We start from the raw sequence: 23,292 nt of genomic DNA, 5'->3' as shown, positions 1-23,292 counted from the left end.
AGCAGCACATGGAAACGCCGTTTACCTTCCCGCTGTAGTGGTTCCTATTAATCTACTTGCATTTTGACGTGCTTTCGAACTGCTAGGTTGGCAGGAGCTGGGACCAAGCAACGGGAGCTCACCCCGTCACAGGGATTCAAACCGCCGACCTTCTGATCAGCAAGCCCTAGGCTCAGTGGTTTAACCCACAGCGCCACCTGGGTCCCCTGCGCCACATAACCCCCATGTAAATTGGGAATTGCCTGTACTAATTGGTTGGGTGGTGTTGTGCAACCAGCCTGCTTTCCCAAAATGACTTTTTGCACTAAGGAAAATGACCGGAATACGCACTGGAAAGTGTGGGATAACACTTGCCTTCATGTAACATTGTCTAATCTCCACACAAATCAGGGTGTTCATCAAATAGCCAACGTTGTCTAATGTCCTTGCAAATAAATCAGGATGAATGCTCAGCTAACAGTCCTCTGGGTTGTCACTTCGAAGCAATTCTCTGGTTTCCAGCTCCCTGGGGAAAGAGCCTAGCAAAGTTCCTGTCCCAGTGCACCGGTCAGTAACACAACCATCCATCTTTATTTACCGAGTTGTTTGTTTTTAAATCCCACCATGTTGCAAACGGAGCTTCAAGGCAGCTTAGAATAAATAGCATAATTTATTTTGCTATAAGCAAAACAGCATGGCAAAAGACAATAGACCCAACCAACAGGGAGGAAAATGAATGAATATATTAAAAATAGCACGTAAGACAACATCCCCGGCAGGTGGAAATAAGATGCAAGTCTTTTGCAGCTTCGTCAAATGCCAAGTCCTGTTTCTCCTCACCCCACCCCGCCTTGATCCTGATCGACCCTTTCCGAGCAGGCGGAGGGGAAAGCCGAGCAATTACATAAAGAACCTGTTGCCCACGACCAGTTTGTGACCTCTGAGTAACGTGTGTACAAGACTAAACACGGGTCTGGAAGGAAGAAGCCCCTTCGTCTGTTTTTGCTTCGACTCCCCTCCAGGTTTTTTGCAATAAACTCTGAAAAAGGCGCGGCGCCGCGCCTTAAGAGCAGGACTCTAAGCGGAGAAGGGGGTCTAAGGTAGGCTTTCGCCTCGCCCCCTGGCGCTCCGGCTAAGCGCAACTCCTCTCTGCTGTTGTAGGCGAGCCTTCTGGAGAAAGCGTGCGAAGAGGGCTGGGCTCTCGGTGCTCTTGGGTGGGTGGGTGTGTACCCCCCCCTCGGAGCAGTGCAGCCCCCTCCCCCCGTGCATGCAGCTCCCTCCCCCTCGCACCTGACGTCAGCTTTCTGGGCTTCTCCTCCAAGCCCCTCCGATGCATTTGGACTCTCAGCTCTGGCACCGGGAACAATGAGTCGCTGCCGGCTTGCAAGCTTCGCCCGCGCCTGCCTCCTGCTCCTGGCCGGCTGCTGCTGCAGTAGAGGTGAGTGGCGGGCAACAAAGGAGGAGAGAGGGGCTGAGCGGGCAACTTGCATTGCAGCATGTAGGGCAGCGCAGTCCCAGGTAAGCCTTGGGCACCGCGGCGCTGCTCCCCTCCGTTTGCAAATCAAGAAGGCTCGGGGGAAACGTGCTTTGTCTTGTTAACTCTTGCCGACCCCTCGACCCCCGATTCCGAATTCTGCAAGGATTACCTGGGTTGCTACGATTAGTTTTGTCTTCTTATGGCGTTAGAAACGAAGGTGTGCATGTTTCCCCCCGGGGGTTGCTTCCACCCACCCCAAAAAAATGTATTTCTGTCCAAGCCACGAGGTGGAGATGCATATTTCGAGGTGCGAGGTGCCTAGAGCTGGATCTATATAAATCTAAATAAACACACACAGGTGGGGAAGGAGACACACACAGTTTGCAGAATGGGTTTTGCAAAAACACACCCACCTTTTCTCACTGCCTCTCCTCCACGGTGTAACCGCTACTGTAAGTGATTTGCAACTGGTGCGAGAAAAGGGGGCGTGTTGCGTTGCGCTTGTGTGCAAACCGGCCCACCAGGTGGGGGGGGGGATTTTGGTTGGATCCCCCTCCCCCCATATTTTTGCAAAAAAATATTTTGCTATGGGATTCGGGGTCCTGATGCATGCAAGAACAACCCCCCCCCGAGTCCACACGACTTCGTTGGCATAAAAAATTCCCGCTCCCCACGCCCCCTCCAAATCACAGATCTACCTTTTATGTGGAAAATAAGCTTAAAAAAGAAAGAAAGGAAAACCTGTTGCCAACGATATCTGAGACCCCCGTTTGAAAATCAAAAGCGCTGTCTAGAAAACCGTCCAACATGTTCTCCCCTTTTGCAAACTGCAAACCCATTCCTTCCCCCATCTTTGATTTACTGCGGAATACAGTATTCGGGTGTCTCTAAACCTCCCACGTTCTGCAAGTGCCTCTGAGCCTCGTGGGGTAAAGAGAAGCCCCAGGAGGGAAACAGCCTGCCCTTTGTACTGTAAAGGGTTTAGGAGGGGGATTTCCCAAAATAATAATCTGCCCACCCCCAAGTACTGAGATGGGGGGGGGGAGGAGAAGAGTTTTATTACAGACGCGAGGGGCTGGTTGGTGGAAGGGGGTGTGCATCAGCCCCAGTTCCTGTACTTATAGTACACATTTGTATACGGTACGTTTTGAGTCCCTCCGGGCAGGATCTGTGCACCTCCTATGCTGTGCACAGCGCGAAGCATTTATAATCTATAGAGTTGTAGATTATGAAGGCTGATAATTGTACAGTGCTGTATGTGAATCGCTTTGAACGTACTGTAAGCGGGGTTCTGAGTCTTACTACGGCCACAGTTTATTATCTGGCAGACGCTATTGTTCTGAAATAAAGCACTCTCCCATGGGGTTGAGCTCTCTTAATCAGGTTAAGCACCCCAGCTCATGCTTTGTTTTCAGTGGGATTGTTTATTGTGAATTCGGCTGCACCCCCCCCCCCCAATAGTATGGGGAAAAGGATCTGGGCGAGGCAGAGATTTGGGGTGGGGGTGGAACATCCCATTCCTTGATTCTACAAGACATTCTAAGATGCCTAGAGAGGAAGGTTGAAGCCAGAGGTAGGATGGTAGGAAGCTCTCTATTATACCAGGTCAGGTCAATGGGACATGTAATTCAGTGCTGCCTACATGGGCTGGCAGCAGCACCTCCCCAGGGTTTCAGGCAAGGACCTGCTTGGCGATAGATGCTTTTGGGGATTGATCCTGGGACCTTCTGCATCCAATGCTGTTGCTCTGCCCATGAGCTGAATCCCTTCCTCAAAAGTTCCTGTTAGCCATCTGTTGAAGAGAAGGTTCCCATGTCTCCCCCACAAGTTTAGGCAAATGCTAAGAGTGTTCATTGGGATTCGGACAGAGGGGGTGTTTGAGGAGTGAGTGAAGCCAAAGCCCTGTTGAGATGACAGGTGGATCAGCATTGCCTCCTCCCCACCCCCACCCACCGAAAGGAGGGCACGGAGGGATTCTGGGCACATGCTCTGAGCTCAGCTTCTGTCTGGAACAGAATGCATCATCGGAGCCTCTTTGTCTGAGATTTTGACGGCGGCATCATTCAGGGTGTAAGTTTTAAGGCTGCTGCTGTGGCACCAGTTTTCCTGTTGATGTGTCATAGCAAACCTGTAGACATGCGCCCCAAAACTCCAGCATTCCTAAGATGCTGTCCAGTAGTCTCCCCTGACCTCAAAATTTGGACTCTACATGTGGCCAAAAGCTTATGAATTGTTGTAACGTTTGTACAACTATTTCCTTTTGTTTGTACAAACAATCTCCGGTTGTGTGTTTGCAAAGCTTTCTTCTTGCTGCGTGTGTTTTTAGTAAAAGGATGAACAAACTTCTTCAGATAAGGGAATGCAGTTTTCTCCTGTTTTTGTATTGGTTTATTTATTACTTGCTCATTAAAATATTTATAACCTGCCTTTTCTGCCCAAACGCTCCAGGGCAGTGCTCAACAATGAAATGAGATGCATAGTCAACACATTAACATTTATGTAAAGTACGGTAGCAATTTAAGCTTACAAATATAGTCAGCGGCAATTGGGAGGCGGGAGGCTTATCAGGCCCCCAGTATAGCGACTCAGAGGGCTTGTGGAGTCCTGTGTTGCTATAGCAACTTTGTTACAGTAAAGCTAGTAGCAAAAATCGAACGCAGGGCAGAGAAAGGTGCCAACACAAAAAAGGCCTTGCTCTGGATAGGCCACACCCCCAACTGCATTTTAAATAGTGAGGTACCTGAATAGGACTGGACGATACCTGGTTTTCAACATCATGATATACTGATATATCACAATGTCTGAAATAAAGGTGGAGCTATATAAAGGCATTGGCTGGCTTCACGGTTTTCCCCACCGGGTGATTTTTGCATAGCGTGAGCACAGACATATCATGATTCGTGACATATTGCCAGGAGAAAAACAATTATGAAACCAATATCACGATATGGAATTAAAACCAGTTTTGAATGATATGTCACCATCCCTAACAGACATCATGATTTGCGATATATTGTCAGGTTAAAAATTATGAAACCGATATCACAATATGGACTTCAAACCGGTTTCGGACGATATATCACCCAGCCCCCTATCCTTCATGTCTGTGTACTTTTTAAGGGAAGAAAAGTAGCCACTCTCATAACTTTCAAGGGGGCAGTGAGTATTTGCATGTGTCAGGGTGGGGAAGGCTTAGGGGCTTTGTGGGCAGCAGGGAAGACCTCCAGGACATAATGGTGCCCATCAGAGCTGCTGCTGGTCAGTTTAGACAATACTGAACTAGATAAACCGAAGGTCTGGTTCATTACAAGGCAGCTTCCTACACTCCTATGGCATTCTGTCCTTGCTGTGTGGGGTCATGCACAGCCCCAGCTGTGCATTTTAAATTTATTGCCCCACCCCGCCTTGCATAAAACAATCAGGTATGTGCTGCACCTTCAGAGTAAGTGGAAGGGTAACATTAGCAACTGGGAAGAATTTGCAGTTGGTGTCCCATGCGGCTCGTGAGATCTCCTCGATCCCTCATCCCAGAAGCTGAGCCATAAAATATCTGCAAAGAGGCTCTGTCCTTTGGACTCCTGCCTGAATTCCACTCCCCACCCCCTGGCTAATGGGAACGGCCTGCTCAGCACTTCCCACCACGGCTCGGCTGCTGTCTTTCTTTGTGAAGTCTGCTGCATTGATGGCTGTGGGAAGGATGGCGTTTCAGTGTGTAGCTGCAGGGCTGGGCACATTCCTAACATCATATTTGTTTATTTTTAGGAGCCCAGAGCAAGCTGCTCACCTGGGGCTCTCATATGCATTTGATACACCCTTGGGATGTAGGGGTGGAAATAATTTCCTGGTCCCTGCAATGGCATAGGGAGCCACTCGGGCACCCGGAGCGGCAAACATGACGTGCACCCTGGGGCGAGGCGCCGCTACGTAGCACACATGGGCAGCATTGCTATGTATGACGCATGCGCGCTACGTAGCGGGGAGCCAGCGTCGCCATTCACGCTGCCCCCCAAAAGATGGAGCTAGGAGTGGGCCGCCCCCTCTGCTCCCCCCCTTGCTACGCTCCTGGGTCCCTGTGGACTAAGGAGAGCAGTCTCGCTGCTAACCAAATGGCCACTGGTTTGCTGGTGCCTATGAGAGGCTAACTGGTGTAATAATTCATTATAACATAGCTTTTAGATATTGCTTCAAATAACTGGTGGCTGGTGTCCTTTGGGACTGGGAGGGCAGAGGGGCCAAGAGTATGCGGAGCCACAGTCAGAGATTGGCAGAAGTAATTCCACTTTTATTCCTATCCTCCTCCCTGCTGAGTTCAACAAGGACAGTGCTGAGGCCAAAAAGCATGGGTAGGCAAACTAAGGCCCAATTGCCTTCTAAATGTGGCCCGCGGATGGTCCGGGAATCAGCGTGTTTTTACATGAGTAGAATGTGTCCTTTTATTTAAAATGCACCTCTGGGTTATTTTTGAGTAGGATGTGTGCTTTTATTTAAAATGCACCTCTGGGTTATTTGTGGGGTATAGGAATTTGCTCGTTCCCCCCCCCCCAAAAAAAATTAGTCCAGCCACTTAACAAGGTCTGAGGGACAGTGGACCGACCCCCTGCTGAAAAAGTTTGCTGACTCCTGCCAAAGAGGAAGAAGCTCACAGCCCCTGCTCTGGTATTAAGCAAGAAGGCAGGCAGGTGGGGCAGTGTTAGAAACTCAGATATACAAGCTAAGCGCCAAATGGCTCCTTAAACCAGGCTTACAGTCGCCAAAACGGAATGCCTAGTTGCCATTGGGGGGGGGGGGCAAGATGGCTTGAAAGTTGTATTTTTCAATACAAGCTTTTGGTTCCTGAAATTCATTCTGATTGTGCAGAATTCTACAGGACGTGTTGCTCGTGTGTGAAAATAGTGGGGATTCAAGGATCCCCAGGCTTGCTTTTCCAGATGGTGGAGACGCCAGGCACCTGGGCATCTTCACTTGGTCGCAAGTGGCTGATAGCCAGGAGCAAAATGCGCCTGGCAAATTTCAAACGCTGAGATGGAGGTATTGACTACAGTTGAATGGACCAGCTTCCACTGGTTCAGAGTGTTTGTAGCACCACACATTAATCTTGCTTTAATGCTTATTTTATTAACGATTGGTTCTTAACGTTTATGTATCACATTTCCTCCAAGGAGCTCAGGGTGGTCTACACGGTTTGTTTATTCTCCTCCCCAACTTCTCAATTGTTACCCTCACAACAGCCTGAGAGTTAGGCTAGGCAGCATGGGGATTGGGACCCTGGGAGTCTGCCAGCTCCCAGTCCCAACACTCTCATCTCTAGACTCCTCTGACCTTGTAAAATAGGGCATATTGCTGGGGCAGAGAGAATGGCTATCCCAAGGAGACAGGGTCTGAATGCTCTGGCAGCATTAAGATAACATCAACAGTGTAAATAATAATACTGTAATAATAATAATTAATAATAATAATTTATTTATACCCCGCGCATCTGGCTGAGTTACCCCAGCCACTCTGGTCGGCTCCCAATCAAGTGTTAAAAACAATACAGCATTAAATATTAAAAACTTCCCTAAACAAGGCTGCCTTCAGATGTCTTTTAAAATTAGGATAGCTCAGGCATCCCCAAACTGCGGCCATCCAGATGTTTTGGCCTACAACTCCCATGATCCCTAGCTAACAGGACCAGTGGTCAGGGAAGATGGGAATTGTAGTCCAAAACATCTGGAGGGCCGAAGTTTGGGGATGCCTGGGATAGCTGCTTATTTCCTTGACATCTGATGGAAGGGCGTTCCACAGGGCGGGTGCTGCTACTGAGAAGGCCCTCTGTCTGGTTCCCTGTAACCTCACTTCTCGCAATGAGGGAACCGCCAGAAGGCCCTCGGCGCTGGATCTCAGTGTCCGGGCTGAATGATGGGGGTGGAGACGCTCCTTCAGGTATACAGGACCGAAGCTGTTTAGGGCTTTAAAGGTCAGTACCAACACTTTGAATTCTGCTCGGAAACGTACTGGGAGCCAGTGTAGATATCTCAGGACCGGTGTTATGTGGTCCCAGCGGCCACTCCCAGTCACCAGTCTAGCTGCCGCATTCTGGATTAATTGTAGTTTCTGGGTCACCTTCAAAGGTAGCCCCACGTAGAGCGCATTGCAGTAGTCCAAGCGGGAGATAACCAGAGCATGTACCACTCTGGCGAGACAGTCTGCAGGCAGGTAGGGTCTCAGCCTGCATACCAGATGGAGCTGGTAGACATCTGCCCTGGACACAGAATTAACCTGCGCCTCCATGGACAGCTGTGAGTCCAAAATGACTCCCAGGCTGCACACCTGGTCCTTCAGGGGCACAGTTACCCCATTCAGGACCAGGGAGTCCCCCACACCCACCCGCTCCCTGTCCCCAAAAAACAGTACTTCTGTCTTGTCAGGATTCAACCTCAATCTGTTAGCCACCATCCATCCTCCAACCACCTCCAGGCACTCACACAGGACCTTCACCGCCTTCACTGGTTCTGATTTGAAAGAGAGGTAGAGCTGGGTGTCATCCGCATACTGATGAACACCCAGCCCAAACCCCATGATGATCTCTCCCAGCGGCTTCATATGGATATTAAAAAGCATGGGGGAGAGGACGGAACCCTGAGGCACCCCACAAGGGAGAGCCCAGGGGTCTGAACACTCACCCCCCAACACCAGTTTCTGGACATGGCCCAGGAGGAAGGAGCGGAACCACTGTATAACAGTGCCCCCAGCTCCCAGCCCCTTTAGACGGTCCAGAAGGATGTTATGGTCAATGGTGTCAAAAGCCACTGAGAGATCCAGCAGAACTAGGAAACAACTCTCACCTTTGTCTCCCTCGCAAAGGGAAGCATTCAGCACCCTGCAGAGCCCATCGCCCAGCCCTTCCCGGCACGCTTTTATTAGCTAGGAAGGGCAAGGATCAAGGAAGACAGGTGGTTGGTTTCACTCGTCCAAGAAGCCTGTCCACATCCTTGGAGGTAACAGACTGGAATTGATCCCATCATGACTAGACAGGACTCCAGCACTCTCCCACCCTGGCCCTGCTCCCACGGTGGAGTCTACCTCCTTCTGAATCTGAGCGACTTTATCTGCAAAAAACTTTGCAAAAGCATTGCAGGAGATCTTGGTGTCTCTACCAGGCCCTGGTGATGAAGGTGGTTCTGATAGATTGCGAACCACCTGAAAGAGTCTTCACCGTCACCATTGCCACTTCGTAGGCTCGACCTCGACCTCTAGCCCATGTCCGGTCTGATTCAGAATGAGTTTTCTGCCACCAGCGCTCTAGCCGTCTCAACCATTGTTTCATCGCCCTTAGCTCCGGGGAAAACCATGGGGCTGTCCGGCCTCCATGCAATCGGAAAGGGCGCTTCGGAGCCAGACAGTCAGTAGCCCTTGTTAACTCCACATTCCAGGGGCCATCAGGGAATCAGCTGAAAGGCCATCAACATGGGATAAAACATCCCCTACTACTCTCTGGAAGCCAATTGGATCCATTAAGTGGCGGGGGCGGACCATCCGAATTGGTCCCACCTCCCTGCAGAGGGGAAGGGTCGCGGAGAAGTCCAGTTGGTGATCTGACCATGGCACTTCTTTTGTTTCAGACATAATTAATGTCTGAGTGATGTAAAAACGGAGAACAGATTAATATGGTTATAGCAAAATATGCAGGAATGAAAGACTAATAAACCAAGGAAAGAGAAGGAGGGAAGTCGCTGGATATTAAAAACTTTAAAATATTTTTTAAAAAGAGAGAGGGGATCTGAATAATGAACCCCCTTATGCTTGATGCTCAGAATCAATCAGGTTCTTTCTCTCTCTCTCTCTCCCCGCCTCCCCCATTTATAGTTATGTGTGCTTTCCTTACACCTTAATGACTGAACTTGTAATTCTTCTGATGGATGAGGTCATAGTTGCTCATCATCCTCTTAACACGCCTTGTTTAATTGGTTTCCTTGAGTCAGAGCCAGTGTGGGTCAATGAACAAAGAGCTCACTTAGGATCTGAGAGCCTGATCTCACAGGGACACAGGAAGCTGCCTTGTACTGAGTCAGAAGCCCATTCGGCACAGTATTTCTTACACTGGCTGGCAGCAGCTGTCTAGAGTTCCAGACATTCCAAGAGAATGAACCTGGGAGCTTCTTGCGCAAAGTAGGTGCTCTACCACGGAGCTATGCCCTTTTCTCCACCTTCCACATCTGCTCTGGCTTCTTTGCACAGAAAGTGGCTACGGTGTGTTTTGGTTCTGGAGAAGGGGAACTTAAAATACTGTCCTCCTTCACAGGATTGTCGTGGGAGCAAAAGTAACATGAACAACAGCCTAAGTGAGTGTACTTCCATGCCTCGAAATTGCATAGCTACGGACAGGACCTTGGCTAGCACTTTCCCCCTTGTGGCCACTAAAAGGGACCCAGCAGAATTGTCTGTGGGTGCCTGCACATTATTGGAACAAGCAGTGTCTTAAAACCGGTGTAACCACTGCAACTTGAAGGGATGCTGGAAATGGTCATTTGTTGCGGATAACGAGACTCCAGAAGTTCTGGGAACAAGGGTGCTAGTCGTGATTCTTAAGGCACTCCTATGTGTGTGGTCTTGGCAGGATCTCTGCAGCTGGAACAAGTCCTTCAGCTTGGCAAACAAACCATGAGGACCAGAAGCTTAAGGCCTAATTCAACTACCCTGTTCCGGTAGCAGAAGCCAGTGCAAGGACTCCCACTCGTCCAATGGGGCTTCCCTGCTTCCTACCCCACTCCCCCAACCTCCCCGAAATCTGCTCTGGAGGATCAGATGAACCCTCAAAACACTGTGGGGTGGGAGGAGAAGGGAGAGCCTTTCTGCAGGTTAAACACTATGCTGAATTTCCACCCTTTGGGTTGTATTCAACTAAGTTGTAGTCAGAGTAGACCCACTAAAATGAATGAACCTACAGTAACCGCACCTGTTAACTTCCGTGGGTCTACTCTGAGTAGGCTACAGCTTTGTTTTTGGTGACAAAGTGAGAAATCCAAGACTTGGGGGGGGGGGTATGATGATCTGTAGGGCATAGCTGCCAAGTTATCCCCTTTTTTAAAGGGATTTTCCCTTATGCTGAATAGGCTTCCTCGCGAGAAAAGGGAAAACTTGGCAGCTATGCTGTAGGGTACATTCTGAGCCCTCCTTGCCTTAAATGCAGCCTTCCAGAGGGGATGGGCAAAGTGAAGCTTAAAAGGGGTGTGAGGAAGAGAAAAGGCGAAAACTTGGAGGCGGATTGCTATGTACAACAAGGGCCAGGAATGTTAAACAGCTTAGGCTTGGGGGTGGGAGAGGCGTGACTCTGGTATGATAGTAACTCCGCAGAGCCCCTCCCAAAGACTCTCACTCCCTTTCCCAGTGAGGGACCCATTCCATGGACTGAGAACACACAAACACTGCCTTCTGCACTGAGTTTCATCTAGCCCAGTACTGTCCACCTGGACTGGTAGCAGCTTTCTGGGATATTTGAGGTAACTGTTGTCGTTTAGCTGGAGGGGTCTGGGATTGGACCCGAGGCCCACTGCGTTTACCAGGGGACAGCAACCTTTTTCAGCCGTGGTCCCTCAGACCATGTGGTGGACTGGACTATATTTTGAAAAGAAAAGAAAAATGAACGAATTCCTATGCCCCACAAATAACCCAGAGATGCATTTTAAATAAAAGCACACATTCTACTCATGTAAAAACACGCTGATTCCTGGACCGTCTGCGGGCCGGATTGAGAAGGCGATTGGGCCACATCCGGCCCCCGGGCCTTAGGTTGCCTACCCCTGGCGTATACGGCAGCCTCTTTGCCTCTGAGCTGTCGCCCCCAAGGAAAGGCTGGAGCCAGGGAACATTTGACCCAAAGTCATGCCCCGAACATCCTTCTCCTCCAGTGAGTCCGAGCTGATCTGTTTCCTTCCCTGCAAAGGCTGAGTTTTCTGGCTCCTGTGCGAAGGCACACATTGTACTTTAAAAGCTTGCTAAATCACATGCAAAGCTTGACAGGTGCTTTTGTAGCAAAGAGGCACCTCGCTCTCAGTGAGGTCTCCCCTCCCAGCACTACCTTAACTTTCATGGGAAACAGTGGATTTGAGGTAGGCTCTAAAGCAGGGTTTCCCAAACTTGGCCCTCCAGCTGTTTCTTGACTACAACTCCTATCATCCCTAGCTAGCAGGACCATTGGCCAGGGATGATGGGCATTGTAGTCCCAAAACATCTGGAGGGCCGAGTTTGGGGCTGCCTGGTCTAAAGTGCTATGCTGCTGCTTTAAATGTAGAGTGCAGATGGGGCCTTTGTAAAGCATTGTGCGCATGGATGGGTTTTTTCTATAGAACGCATAACATATGTGTGGTGCAGTGGTTGGGATGTTGGACTGAGACCTGGGAGACTGGGGTTCAAATCCCCAGTTCGCCTTGAAGCTTATTGGGCCACTTGCTACCTCTCAACCTAACACACCTTGCAGGGTTGTACCATAGCTGCCAAGTTTTCCCTTTTCTCGCGAGGAAGCCTATTCAGCATAATGGAAAATCCCTTTAAAAAAGGGATAACTTGGCAGCTATGGGTTGTACTTCAGGCTCCTTGAAGGAAAGGTGGGGTAGAAATACAGGGAGTAAACTGGAAAAGAAAATGCAACCTAGTGTTGAGCGATAGTGGAATATAAATAAGGTCCCTACTGGGCTACTCCTTCGTAATGGGAGGCAGCCTTCGCTTTCCCTTCTATGGAGTTTTCCGCCCTCCCAAGTGCACTTCCCTGCTCTTCCTTTTTTATCCCCTCCAGATGCTATTTTTCACCCTTCTGGCATGCCTATTATTCTGTGCTTTGTCCGCTTGGAGCTTCCTTCTCTCCCTGCCCATCCAGCCCCTCTTCCGTTCTCAAAGCGAGTTAAATTCCCACTGGGCCAGAGCATCCCGTTTCTTCCCTTTTGTCCCTTCTCCAGGCTAACAACGCACAAGACAGGAGCTCTCTCTGCCTGGCTGACTCCCATACAAACCCTTAAAATTTTTTTTATCTGCCTCATCCTTTGGAAGCGGCCGGCTGGTGTCCTGTCATTCTTGGCCAAGTTGCAAGTCTTGTGTCCTGATAGTTTCCAGGCAAGCTAAATATGGTTAAGTGAAGCAGGGCCCTCCAAAACCTGCCTCCCTGTGAGTCAGGCTGCTGCGCGCTTCTCCCATGACCCTCCGTCCTCATCCTGGCTGAGCCGTCTCAGTGGGCATGCTGGAGAGAGAAAGCTGTGTGCGCCCAATCTGGAAATCATCCGGGTGGCAACGGTTCTTCTTGCTGGCTTCTGAATGAAAGCACTTCTTTCTGGTGGCAAAGCTGTTGCACCATTTGTTGCCTATAGTGGGGGCGAGCAGTGCAGTTCTGGGGGCTGGGGCCATTTGGGAATCGTAGGGAGGCAGGAAGACCAACAGTAGGTGGACCCAAAGCCATTGATGGATAGAGACACCCCTGGCTGGTTGTAAGTAAGAAGACAGGGAGATAAGAAGAAAAGGAGAGCCTGCTGGATCAGGCCTGTGGCTCATCTAGTCGGGCATCCTCTTTACATGGTGGGCAGCCAGAGGCAAACCCCGCAAGCAGGACCTGATTGCAGCAGTGTGTATTTTGTTTTGTTTTACATGTGCCCCCCTGCGCATACCCGAAATTGCGCAAAATGGGGAGCAGGGTCCAGGGAGGGTCTCCTCGTGAGCCAGAGCATCAGCAGGGCTTTGCTAATTCTTCTCAGCCTCCTTCCTTGCTTCAAACTCTCTCTCTGTGTGTGTGTGTGTGTGTGTGTGTGTGTGTGTGATATATACATATATACACACACACTGATGTGATTCGCTCTTGGATCTTAACAGTGATTGATTGAATGAATAGATTGAATGAATAAATAATAATAGTAACTGGACTAAAGTTATCCAGCTGCATGTTTGTGTGTTTGATGTGCCTACTCAGAACGCAAATTCATTTCTTTGGTTGTCACAGAGAGAAGGGCTTCTGAGCAGTGAGCATGTGTGTTAATTACCCCCTTCCTTTTCACTCTCCATAAATGACATCACAGAGGAAGAATTTGGGCTGTTGGGTCAACCTGGGGGTAGTAGCCAGGTTGATCTTCCTTTTCCTAGCAGCTTGGTGAGAAATGCCTTTTTTTCCCTCGCTGTCCCACCCATATATATCCCTTCGGCCAACACCGTACAGGAAAATCAGGTTCTGCAGGCCTCTACATCACCCTGAAGACTGACAGAATCCTCACCCTTCTCTCTCCAGCAGCTGACGGGTCTTTGGAAACAGATTTTGTAGCACAGGTGACTCTGGAGGTTGAAATGCCAGTAGAAATTAAATAGGCACCTGTAGCTCTCAGCTAGCTCCAACCCAAAGGCTGTTGCCTCTGAAGAATTGTGCAGCTGAGCCCTGCTGGATTGGAGCAAAAGCCCACCTAGTTCTCCATCTTGCTTTCTGTAGTAGCCAAGCACATGCCTCCAGGGAGCTCTAACCAACAGAGCTATCCAGGCTGAGAGAGAATCATAGAATTGTAGAGTTGGAAAGGACCCAGTGGATCATCTGGTCCAACCCCCCTGCAATGCAGGAATATGCAGCTGTCCCATACGGGGATCGAACAAACAACCTTGGCAGCCCTGTTCAGGGAGGCTTTTAATGTTTAATAGATTATTGTGTTTTATTTTTCTGTTGGAAGCCGCCCAGAGTGGCTGGGGAAACCCAGCCAGATGGGCGGGGTATAAATAATAAATTATTATTATTATTATTATTATTATTATTATTATTATTATTATTATTATAATTATAATTATCAGCACCACACAGGGCTTGGAGGCAAGAGCTTTCCCCACTGTTGTTCCCTGAACTTGGGTTCTACTTGGCCTTCATGATGACTAGTGGCCATTGGTAGATCTCTTCCATAAATTTGTCTAATTGTCCCCTTTAAAAGCCATCTGAGGTCGTGTGTCCATCAGCACATCTTACAGCAGTGAATTCTGCTGATTAGCTACCAGGCATCCCCAAACTGCGGCCCTCCAGATGTTTTGGCCTACAACTCCCATGATCCCTAGCTAACAGGACCAGTGGTCAGGGATGATGGGAATTGTAGTCCAAAACATCTGGAGGGCCGAAGTTTGGGGATGCCTGAGTTAGACGGTATGAAGAAGTTATGCCGTGGACCCAAGTTCTAGAAGTATGAGAAGCTGGGAGGAAAAACTTAATCTTTATTCACTTTCTCCATACTGCGAATAAATGTCTTGTGCCACTCCTTAGTATTCAATTTTTCTTCTAAAAAAGCCGCCAGCCTTCCCCAAATGCTTTAGCTCTGGAGTTCTGAGTAAAAACTGGCTTCTCCTTGACACTGGCTTTCTCTGGTCAAACCACTCTCTCCACACACCTCTGCTCCATGTCATATAGAAAATGCAGGAAAACAGGTCGCCTACATCACAGGGTTCTTGAGAGTGCAAGCCACAGTGCTTTGTCTCTGTGCTTCTTCGGTTCCCACTAGATCGGCCTAGTCAGCAGAAAATGAAAGATAGCAGTTAAGTGTTGCGCTTTAAAAGGGAGGAATAAATATTGTTAAAGCCGAGGTTGATGTTTGGGATATTTTAATTTCTTTTGCCTTTGGGGAAAGGTTTAGAAACACCCATCCCCAAACAAAGAAAATCTGTTTGTTGGCAAGGACAGGTCTCATCCCTCTCCTTCACAGACAGAGTTTTTCTTCCACGTTATTTATGTGTAATTGTGTGCACACGAGCACACGCTCCAAGCCAGAAGCATCCTTTGCCTGCTCACGTTCACCTGCCAAAGAAATTTCAACAACAAAAGGCCTGCTTCTGATGATTGTCGGGGCTGCAGGACTTGTCACCTGGGAGGCTGAGCTGCAAATGCCAAACAGATGGGGCCTGGGCTGGGGAAGTGAGCGAAGCTGGAAAACTGAAGCGTCCAGATTGTTCCCTTTCCAAATCTGGCACAGAGCCCCCCCCCCCTCCAAAGACCCTCCCCAGCACTTGCTCTAACAAGGGCTTGCTTTATATTTATATTTCCACCCAGACCCATTTTGACACATTCCTTTCCCCCCCTCTCTTTTCCTGCAGTTGCTTTCCAGGTAGAGAACTGACGTTTGCCCTCTGCCACCATTTCCCAGCTTTCTGCCAGTTCTTTCATTTGCTACTGGCTTCTTAGACTTTGATTTGATCTCCACTATGAGTAGGGTCACTGATGTTCCCATTGTATGGATTGGGAAAACTGAGCCAGGGATAGTGATTTGTCCAAGGGCGGGTCCTGGATTTAAGGTGGTGTTTCTGTCTGTTGGGACATGCTAGTAACTGTCACCTCCCTCGGCGATGAAGGGGAACCCCTCCAGCGTAGAGAATGCCATTTTTTCTCAGCTAAAGCCTGGGCTGTGTTTTTACAAACACCTAAATGCACACTAGTAAAAGCCATTTCATGAGCTTCTTTCACTGCAGGAGATGTTGAAGGCAAAAGGAGCAAGCTACAATTTTGTGTAGGTTTTTGCGAAAGCTTCCTGCCCAAGCTCTTCAAGATGGGAGATTTAATATATGCATTTTTAGCTCACCCTTCACTACGCTGTCCCAGGATGGGCTGTGGTCTAAACCACTGAGCCTCTTGGGCTTGGCGATCAGAAGGTTGGCCATTCGAATCCCCGTGACGGAGTGAGGTCCCGTTGCTCTGTCCCAGCTGCTGCTCACCTAGCAGTTCAAAAGCACGCCAGTGCAAGTAGATAAATAGGTACCGCTGTGGCGGAGAGGTAAACGCCGTTTCCATCACGGTGTTCCGTTGCGCCAGAAGCGGTTTAGTCACGCTGGCCTCATGACCCAGAAAGCTGTCTGTGGACAAACGCTGGCTCCCTTGGCCTGAAAGCGAGATGAGCGCTGCAACCCCATAGTCACCTTTGACTGGACTTAACCGTCCAGGGGTCCTTTACCTTTTTTTTGGCATACATCTCAATACAGCAAGCAATGCATAAACCTCAGGTAAAGGTAAAGGGACCCCTGACCAATAGGTCCAGTCATGACCAACTCTGGGGTTGCAGCGCTCATCTCGCGTTACTTACTGGCCGAGGGAGCCGGCATACAGCTTCCAGGTCATGTGGCCAACATGACAAAGCCGCTTCTGGAAAACCAGAGCAGCACACAGAAATGCCGTTTACCTTCCCGCTTGGAGCGGTACCTATTTATCTACTTGCACTTTGATATGCTTTCGAACTGCTACGTTGGCAGGAGCTGGGACTGAGCAATGGGAGCTCACCCCGTTGCAGGGATTCGAACCGCCGACCTTCTGAACCGCCGACCTTCTGATCAGCAAGCCCTAGGCGCCACCTCCTCCTGCATCCTGCACAGCGCCACCTCCTCCTGCATCCCTATAAACCTTACTAGACCATAAATCGAACCAAATCAATGGCAGTGAGAAAGAGCAACAGCACTGCAATGGAAGGGGTTTTCTGACCTCCTCCCTTTACCCAAAGCCTGTGCAGAATGGTGGGTCCTCTTGACCCCAGTGTTGAAACGTATACAGTGATGAGACCAGACGCAGCTCAAAAGGGAGGGCATTTCACAACTGGGAGGCTACTGCAGAGAAGTCCCTGTCAGAGCCTTTCCTGCAGATCTCAACACCTGAACATGGAAGGAGTCACTGCTTCAGAAATGTTGGGCTCCAAGTCACTTCGGGCTCTGTATATCAATGTAAGCACCTTCTAATCTAGAGGGTTTGAGGTTTTATTAAGTAGCATTTTAATCTCTTGTTTTCTTTTAGATTATAATCTGCACTTTGGGATAGAAATGTTGACTCAGTGAATAACCTCATACAGCATTTGGATTTTTTGTTTTTGAGTTGCCGGAATTTGAAGAATGCTAGCTTCAGAATAAAGCAGATCCCCCTTGGTTAAGAGTAGCCAATCTGCTCTCCAGATGCTGTTGGACTACAACTCCTATCAGCCCCATGATGATAGTTCAGCTGCATCTGGCAGGCACTACGTTGGCTACCCTCCATTGCCATAGATGTAGGAGTTGTGAGTTTATTAGCTAAAAGCAATTAAAATATGACCTGCCAATTTCTCATCTTCCCCTTCTGATGCTGCATCGTAATTCTGTGCTGTTTCCCCACCCTGCTCAGCCCCGCTGTGGCTTTATGCAATTACCTGCCAGTTAATGAGTATTTCCTGGGAATTTAAAAGTCTGGATGCTTGGACTTCGTGGAAGCAGAGATCTCTCTAATAGTGGGCTGTGCGGTTAATACTGGAAATGGATTCCATAAAGGCTTGGCTTGACTATTACACAAATCATTTTTTCTATACTCAGTTCCACTTTGGTGCTAACTCAGAGCCTGTACCAATTTGTACCCAAACCAGATCTGAAGATGCTGTTCAGTTGGCTCTGATCAGATTGAGCAATGAGTGGTCAGTACTGGCTAATTGGAGATGCTAGGGATTGAATATAGGGTCCTTCAGCATTCAAAGCATATACCAATGACCTAGAACACCTCCAGTGGTCTACCTAAGCAGGCAGCACCTCAATATCTGGTTGTTAACCAGAAGGTTGGTGGTTTGAGCCCACACAAGGATGGCTGTGGGCAGGATTCCCGTATTGCAGGGGGTTGGGCTATATGACCCTTTGTGTCACTCCCAACTCTTAGATTCTATAATCTATGATCACTTTGATCAGGGTTGGGGAACCTGTGGCTCTCAAGATGTTATTGGACTACAGTTCCCATCAGGCCCAGCTAGCAAAGCCAGCGTTCGGGGGGTGATGGGAGTTGTAGTCCAGCAACACTTGAAAGGTCACCCCTTTCCTGAGGTAGAGTGTTGAATTGGCAACAGGGGGAGCCCTGGGCTGTGAGACCCCTGCTCCTGCTCAGCTCTACAGTTCATTGGGTGGATGTTGAGCTAACCACGCTCTCGCCCTACCTCGCAGGGGCATTGTGAGGAGGAAAGGGGAAGGACCCTGCACCCCACTCCGGGCTCCTTGGTGGACAGGGTGGGCATAAAAAATGAAATAAACGAAGTGGAGGTAGTTGAGAGTGCACAAAAGGGTGGATAAATGGCAAAAGGTGTAGCGAATTGTTTTGCCGTGGCAGCTGGGTTGGAAACCTAACTTCAGATAAGCCTTGCCAGAAATCCCCCAACTGTCTTCTCAGAGGGAGAGAGGGAAGGAAATTTCAGGAGAAGAAAGGACAGAGCTAAATAGACAAATGGAGTAATGCTAATTTTCTAATCTTATGTCTTCTTAAAGCCGCAGGATATAGCCATTGATATACCAGTGATATAGCCATTGATATACCAGTGATCTACCGCAGACGTCCAGTGATCTACCAGTAGATCATGATCTACCTGTTGGACATGCCTGCTATATGTCTATTAAGGATTAATCCTCTGCTCCCCCCAGAAGTGGAGTCTTCAGCATATAGTGTCTTTACTTCATTTACCTGTAGTGGGTGTATCTCTTTGTTTTAGATGCCCCCAAATGACCTTTTTTGGGGGGGGGTTCATTTGAGCAGCTTTTATCTGACAGCACAGTTGGACAGGGCAGCCCCCCCCCCCCACCAATTTGGGACCTGCATAGGTCCTTTGCTGCAGAATGGATCTTGGCTCGAAAACCTCAACAGCCCCCTCCTCTGCTCCCCCCACCCACTCCCTTCGTTCAGGCAGAACTCGGTGGGCGTTTGGAAACTGGAGACGTTTTTCGTGGAGAATCGGGTCTCTGTTTCCAGCCGGTCTCTTCTGTGTCCTTTGCCCCGGCTTGGAAAGTTCCCCAGGGCTCCTTGAGGCCTTCTGCGCCTTGAATAAAGCCATTGTGTTGGCGGGCTCCCACTCGCCTTCCCAAAAAGAGGGAGGGGAGAGGAGGGGAGGGGTGGACCCCTCTGAACTCTTTCCTTGCGGGGCGGGGTTTGCCTAGTGAGCGAGTTCCCTGTGCAGAAGAAGAGCAAAGTTGGTTGGGGCCGTGATTCCTAAACAGAAATGCATGAAGGAGTGAAGAAACCTCTCCATCTGTCCTAACTGCTAGTGGGACCAAGCGCTCACTTTCGCCAACTGGCCAGCGCCCCCCTTCCCTCACATCCACAACCCCCTCCTTTCCCTGAGACCATTGGCAGCAGTTGATCCGATGTGCCAGCCACGAGCCGGGTGCCAGCTTTTGGACAGCGGGCTAACAAAAGGCACGTTTTCTGACTTGTGCTGAGTGGTGCACGCTAGGCAATTCTTGGGCCATGAGCTCATGGCACCGGCAGGAAATGGTTGATGCCAAGGGCTGCGGGGGGGGGGGCAGTTGTAGATGGATGGGGAGGGCACATTGGTGGACTGGTATTCTGACATCAACCTTCGTGTGGCTTGACTTGGCTTTGCAGTTTCCTGCCCTCCAGGCAAGGGGGTAGCAAGGTCTAGAAATGGAGGCGGTTTTGCGATCCAGCATCTAGAGTCCTTCTGAGATGAAGATTTCTGCAAAGCTTGAAAGCTTTCCCATTCCTACCTTCACTTTTATCTCAATTGCCCCAATAATAAAGAATCTCTTTTCTTTTTTCTTTTGCCTACTTTGGCTCTCTTCATAAATTCCATCCTTCTGACAGTCAGTTTAGTCAAAATGTTTCAGCTGTGTCACATTTTCCATCTATTTATCGACCACTGCAGTGCAGGCTATTTTAGGCTGATTTTTTAAAATATAATTCTTCCTTTCCTTTCCTTGATTCTCTTTCTGTGCTGGAGATGGGGCAGTCCAAATTTGGGATATTGGGATAAAGGGGTGCTGGGTGACGCACCAGCACCCAAGAGTTCACCAAGAAGCAGCCCGCAAACCAGGCATCCCCAAACTTCAGCCATCCAGATGTTTTGGACTACAATTCCCATCATCCCTGGCAACTGGTCCTGTTAGCTAGGGATCATAGGAGTTGTAGGCCAAAACATCTGGAGGGCCGCAGTTTGGGGGTGCCTGCCGTAAACCATGGATATGAGGACAGATTACCTTGCCAGTGGTGTGAACTGATTGCTTACCTTGCAATCTGCTCTTCTTTCCATTACACCATCTATTTTGTTTTTCCTCTCCCTCCAGAGTCCAGTCTCCCCCCCCACACCTGTCTGAAATTTTGGTTCCTCTTTTTTTTTTTGCTGTAGATTTCTAGATCCCACAAAGATCAGTTCTTAGAAGTCTTGGGGAAGTCTGCCCAGTCTTATGACACCGGCTTCCTGCAAGCTTATGAGGGGGGCTTGACCTTGTTGTCTAGAAATATATTTGCTGTGATGGAGGTTATAATAGTCTTTAAGGCTAAATGTAGTGAATATTGATCACAATTTACAGTAACTGGGCTGCAAGAGAGAGAGAGAGAGAGAGAGAGAGAGAGAGAGAGAGAGAGAGAGAGAGAGAGAGATTTTCCTATTTCCCTCCCTGATGGGAGAGCAGGGTTTTCCTGCCAGAGAGAGCTGGCTCCATCCTTCCTTGCCCACGGTTTCTACACCATTAAGGCTTCCTCTCTGCAAGCTTATGCTCCAGTTTCCTTTGCGGCTCACTAATAGTTTCCTGCCTTTATTAATCTTTTGCTTAATTGAGTTGGGGGTGGTTTACATCACCCTGACTCAATGGGATCACCCTGGGGTGGGGAGCTAGATGCCTGGGGGGCCAAATGTGGCCCTCTACGCGTTTCTCTATGACCCCCTCCCTAGGCCAGCCTTTCACCAGCCCTCCTTAGAGGTGTTTCTGCCTGCCTTGAATTCTGATAATTCTTTAATCTAAAGGCAGCCCTATATTGGAAGGTTTTTAACGCTTGATGGTTTTATTATGTTTCTAGATATGCTGTAAACTGCCCAGAGTGTGCGGGGTATAAATTATTATTATTCTGGTTTGGATGCAGGCCAGGAAAGGGAGTGTGTAAAAGCTAGCCTACAGTAAAGGGGTAAAAATTATATCCATTGCTGCACCCAATTTTATGTCTCCATCGGTCTTGTCTGTTTGCTAAGCAAACGTCTATGTTTGCACACCACAAACCTGCGGCCAGTCTCCCCTGCAACTCCTTTGCTTAATAGTCTGGGTCTTTCACCTCTGGCGCCAAAGTCTTTTGTATTGATCCAAAAGTTCCTTGCTACCTTTTTTTGGGGGGGGCCTTCCTTCCCTTGTCTCTCTCCCCACCCCCAAATCCCTGGTTCTAATTACCCTAGTGCAATTAGTAATTTAGGGTGAGCTCTACCAATCTGTCCTTCCGGGGATATTGTTCTCTAGCTGGGCATTATCTTCCATTCATACTTTTGGCTGAGTTCTAGATGGGCTGGATCCAATCTTGGGGGAAAGGGACATGTGTTCCTTGAGGGATACGGTCTCTGTGTAACTTTTCTTGGTCATTTGAAATGGATGCAGCGAGGGGGCGAGGGGAGCTTCTCCCACAGGTCTGGTTACTACTCTGTTTTATATACTGCAAATTGTTTTACCCTCTCTTCTGTTTTGCCTTCGCTCCCCGGAGCCCAACCATAGCATCAGATCGATTTGAACTCATTACTTTTCCCCTGGAGTCCAGCCAGAGGCTCCATTATCTGTGCTGAGCCGGGAATCAGCCCAACCACCAGCCCACCTGCAAGCTTCCGTCTGTTCCTTCCTGACTCCTTGGAGATGCTTTGAGGGTGCATAGAAGGGGCTGGGGGAAGAGGGGGCAGGTTGAGGAGAGAGTACCTGGATTGTCAACTCAGCATGTTTTCTTTCTCTCTTGCGCGGTTCAGTAATGATATCTAGTTTCTTTCAAGCCGCTTAAGCGAGCCCACCCCTTTTCCTCTATATTTCTCTCTGCCTTTTGTCAGAGAACTCCAAAGTCTTGTCATAAAGCATGTCAGGCCTTGTTTTGAAGGCTGGGTGCTTTCTAACGATGCATCCCTTCCACGTTGAAGCTCCAACCCCTCTCCACCCCTCCTTGCATCTCCTTCCATCAAAGACTGCAGCGCTTAAAACCATGTTCCATTGTCCTTGGAGTGACTTAGTTCCTGCATCCAGGGCTGGGGACAAGAAGTATGCAGCTAGGAAGGCAGGCCGTCGGAAGGGATTGAGAGATGTGCTCAGGGTTCCTCTTTCCCAGCAGTGGGGAATCTTTTCCAGCCTGAGGGCCACATTCTGTTCTGGGGCAGCTTTCTGGGGGCCACATTCCAGTGGCGGGCATGTCCACGGGCAAAAGTGGGGTGGCTCAATGAATGTAAATGCTACCTTTGCGCAATATACTAGTTTCTACGCACTCAGACCACCTGTCTTTAACCTCCAACCTGGCAAGGGAGAGGCATTATCACAGCTCAGTGACACATTCTGGCCAGGCAAGGAATGGTCAAGGAGGAAGTATCACCTGGAAAAAATCCTGAGGACCAAATACACTAATGATGTAGTGTAGATGTACACTAATAATGTTCTCTCTGCCATGCAGCCTGCACATTAGCTGGTAGAATTTTCATCTCCAGCTGGGCATGGACCCAGGTGTCAATGGTTCTCAACCACCAGCTAGTTAGTAAAAGGCTGGCTCTAGAACGTGACTCCGTGGCTGGCTTGGTGACACATCACATGACAGGGCAAATGCTCATCCACTGGGCTTATGGCCCATCTTCATAACCGGATTTTTATAAATGTCCCTGCCAATTGGATGGACGTTTTGCTGGTTCAGCAATAAAAACCAAATATGATAGATGGGACCAGGCGACCCATGTCCGCAGTTGTGTGTGACCTAAAAGATATGGAGAAATTTCATACAAAACCTTTGCCAACCTGGTGCCCTCCAGATGTTTGGGACTTCAGCTCTCACCAGCCTCAGCCAGCACAACTGTGCTGGTTGGGACCTCTCAGATGTTTTGAACTATAGATCCTAAAGGCACAAGGTTCCCAGTGGCTGTTATAGTAAA

General features: G+C 49.1%; 1 protein-coding gene across 2 annotated transcripts in view; it reads left to right on the top strand.

The window, feature by feature from the left end:
- The first annotated feature begins 928 nt into the window (after positions 1 to 928).
- Positions 929 to 23,292, top strand: part of MCAM (melanoma cell adhesion molecule) — a 54,646-nt gene continuing 32,282 nt past the window's right edge. Inside the window, exon 1 of one of the 2 annotated variants that reach the window (XM_060268312.2) lies at positions 929 to 1,417. In XM_060268312.2, coding sequence (XP_060124295.2) covers positions 1,345 to 1,417 — 73 coding nt within the window. In that variant the 5' untranslated portion in view covers positions 929 to 1,344. The remainder of the gene's footprint in view (positions 1,418 to 23,292) is intronic. The other variant, XM_088657991.1, reaches the window with a different exon arrangement.

Source organism: Zootoca vivipara, chromosome 14 (assembly GCF_965207765.1).
Source record: "Zootoca vivipara chromosome 14, rZooViv2.hap1.1, whole genome shotgun sequence".
Classification (NCBI taxonomy): Eukaryota; Metazoa; Chordata; class Lepidosauria; order Squamata; family Lacertidae; genus Zootoca; species Zootoca vivipara.
Note: the sequence above shows the minus strand (reverse complement) of the source record. Positions and strands in the feature narration are given on the sequence as shown.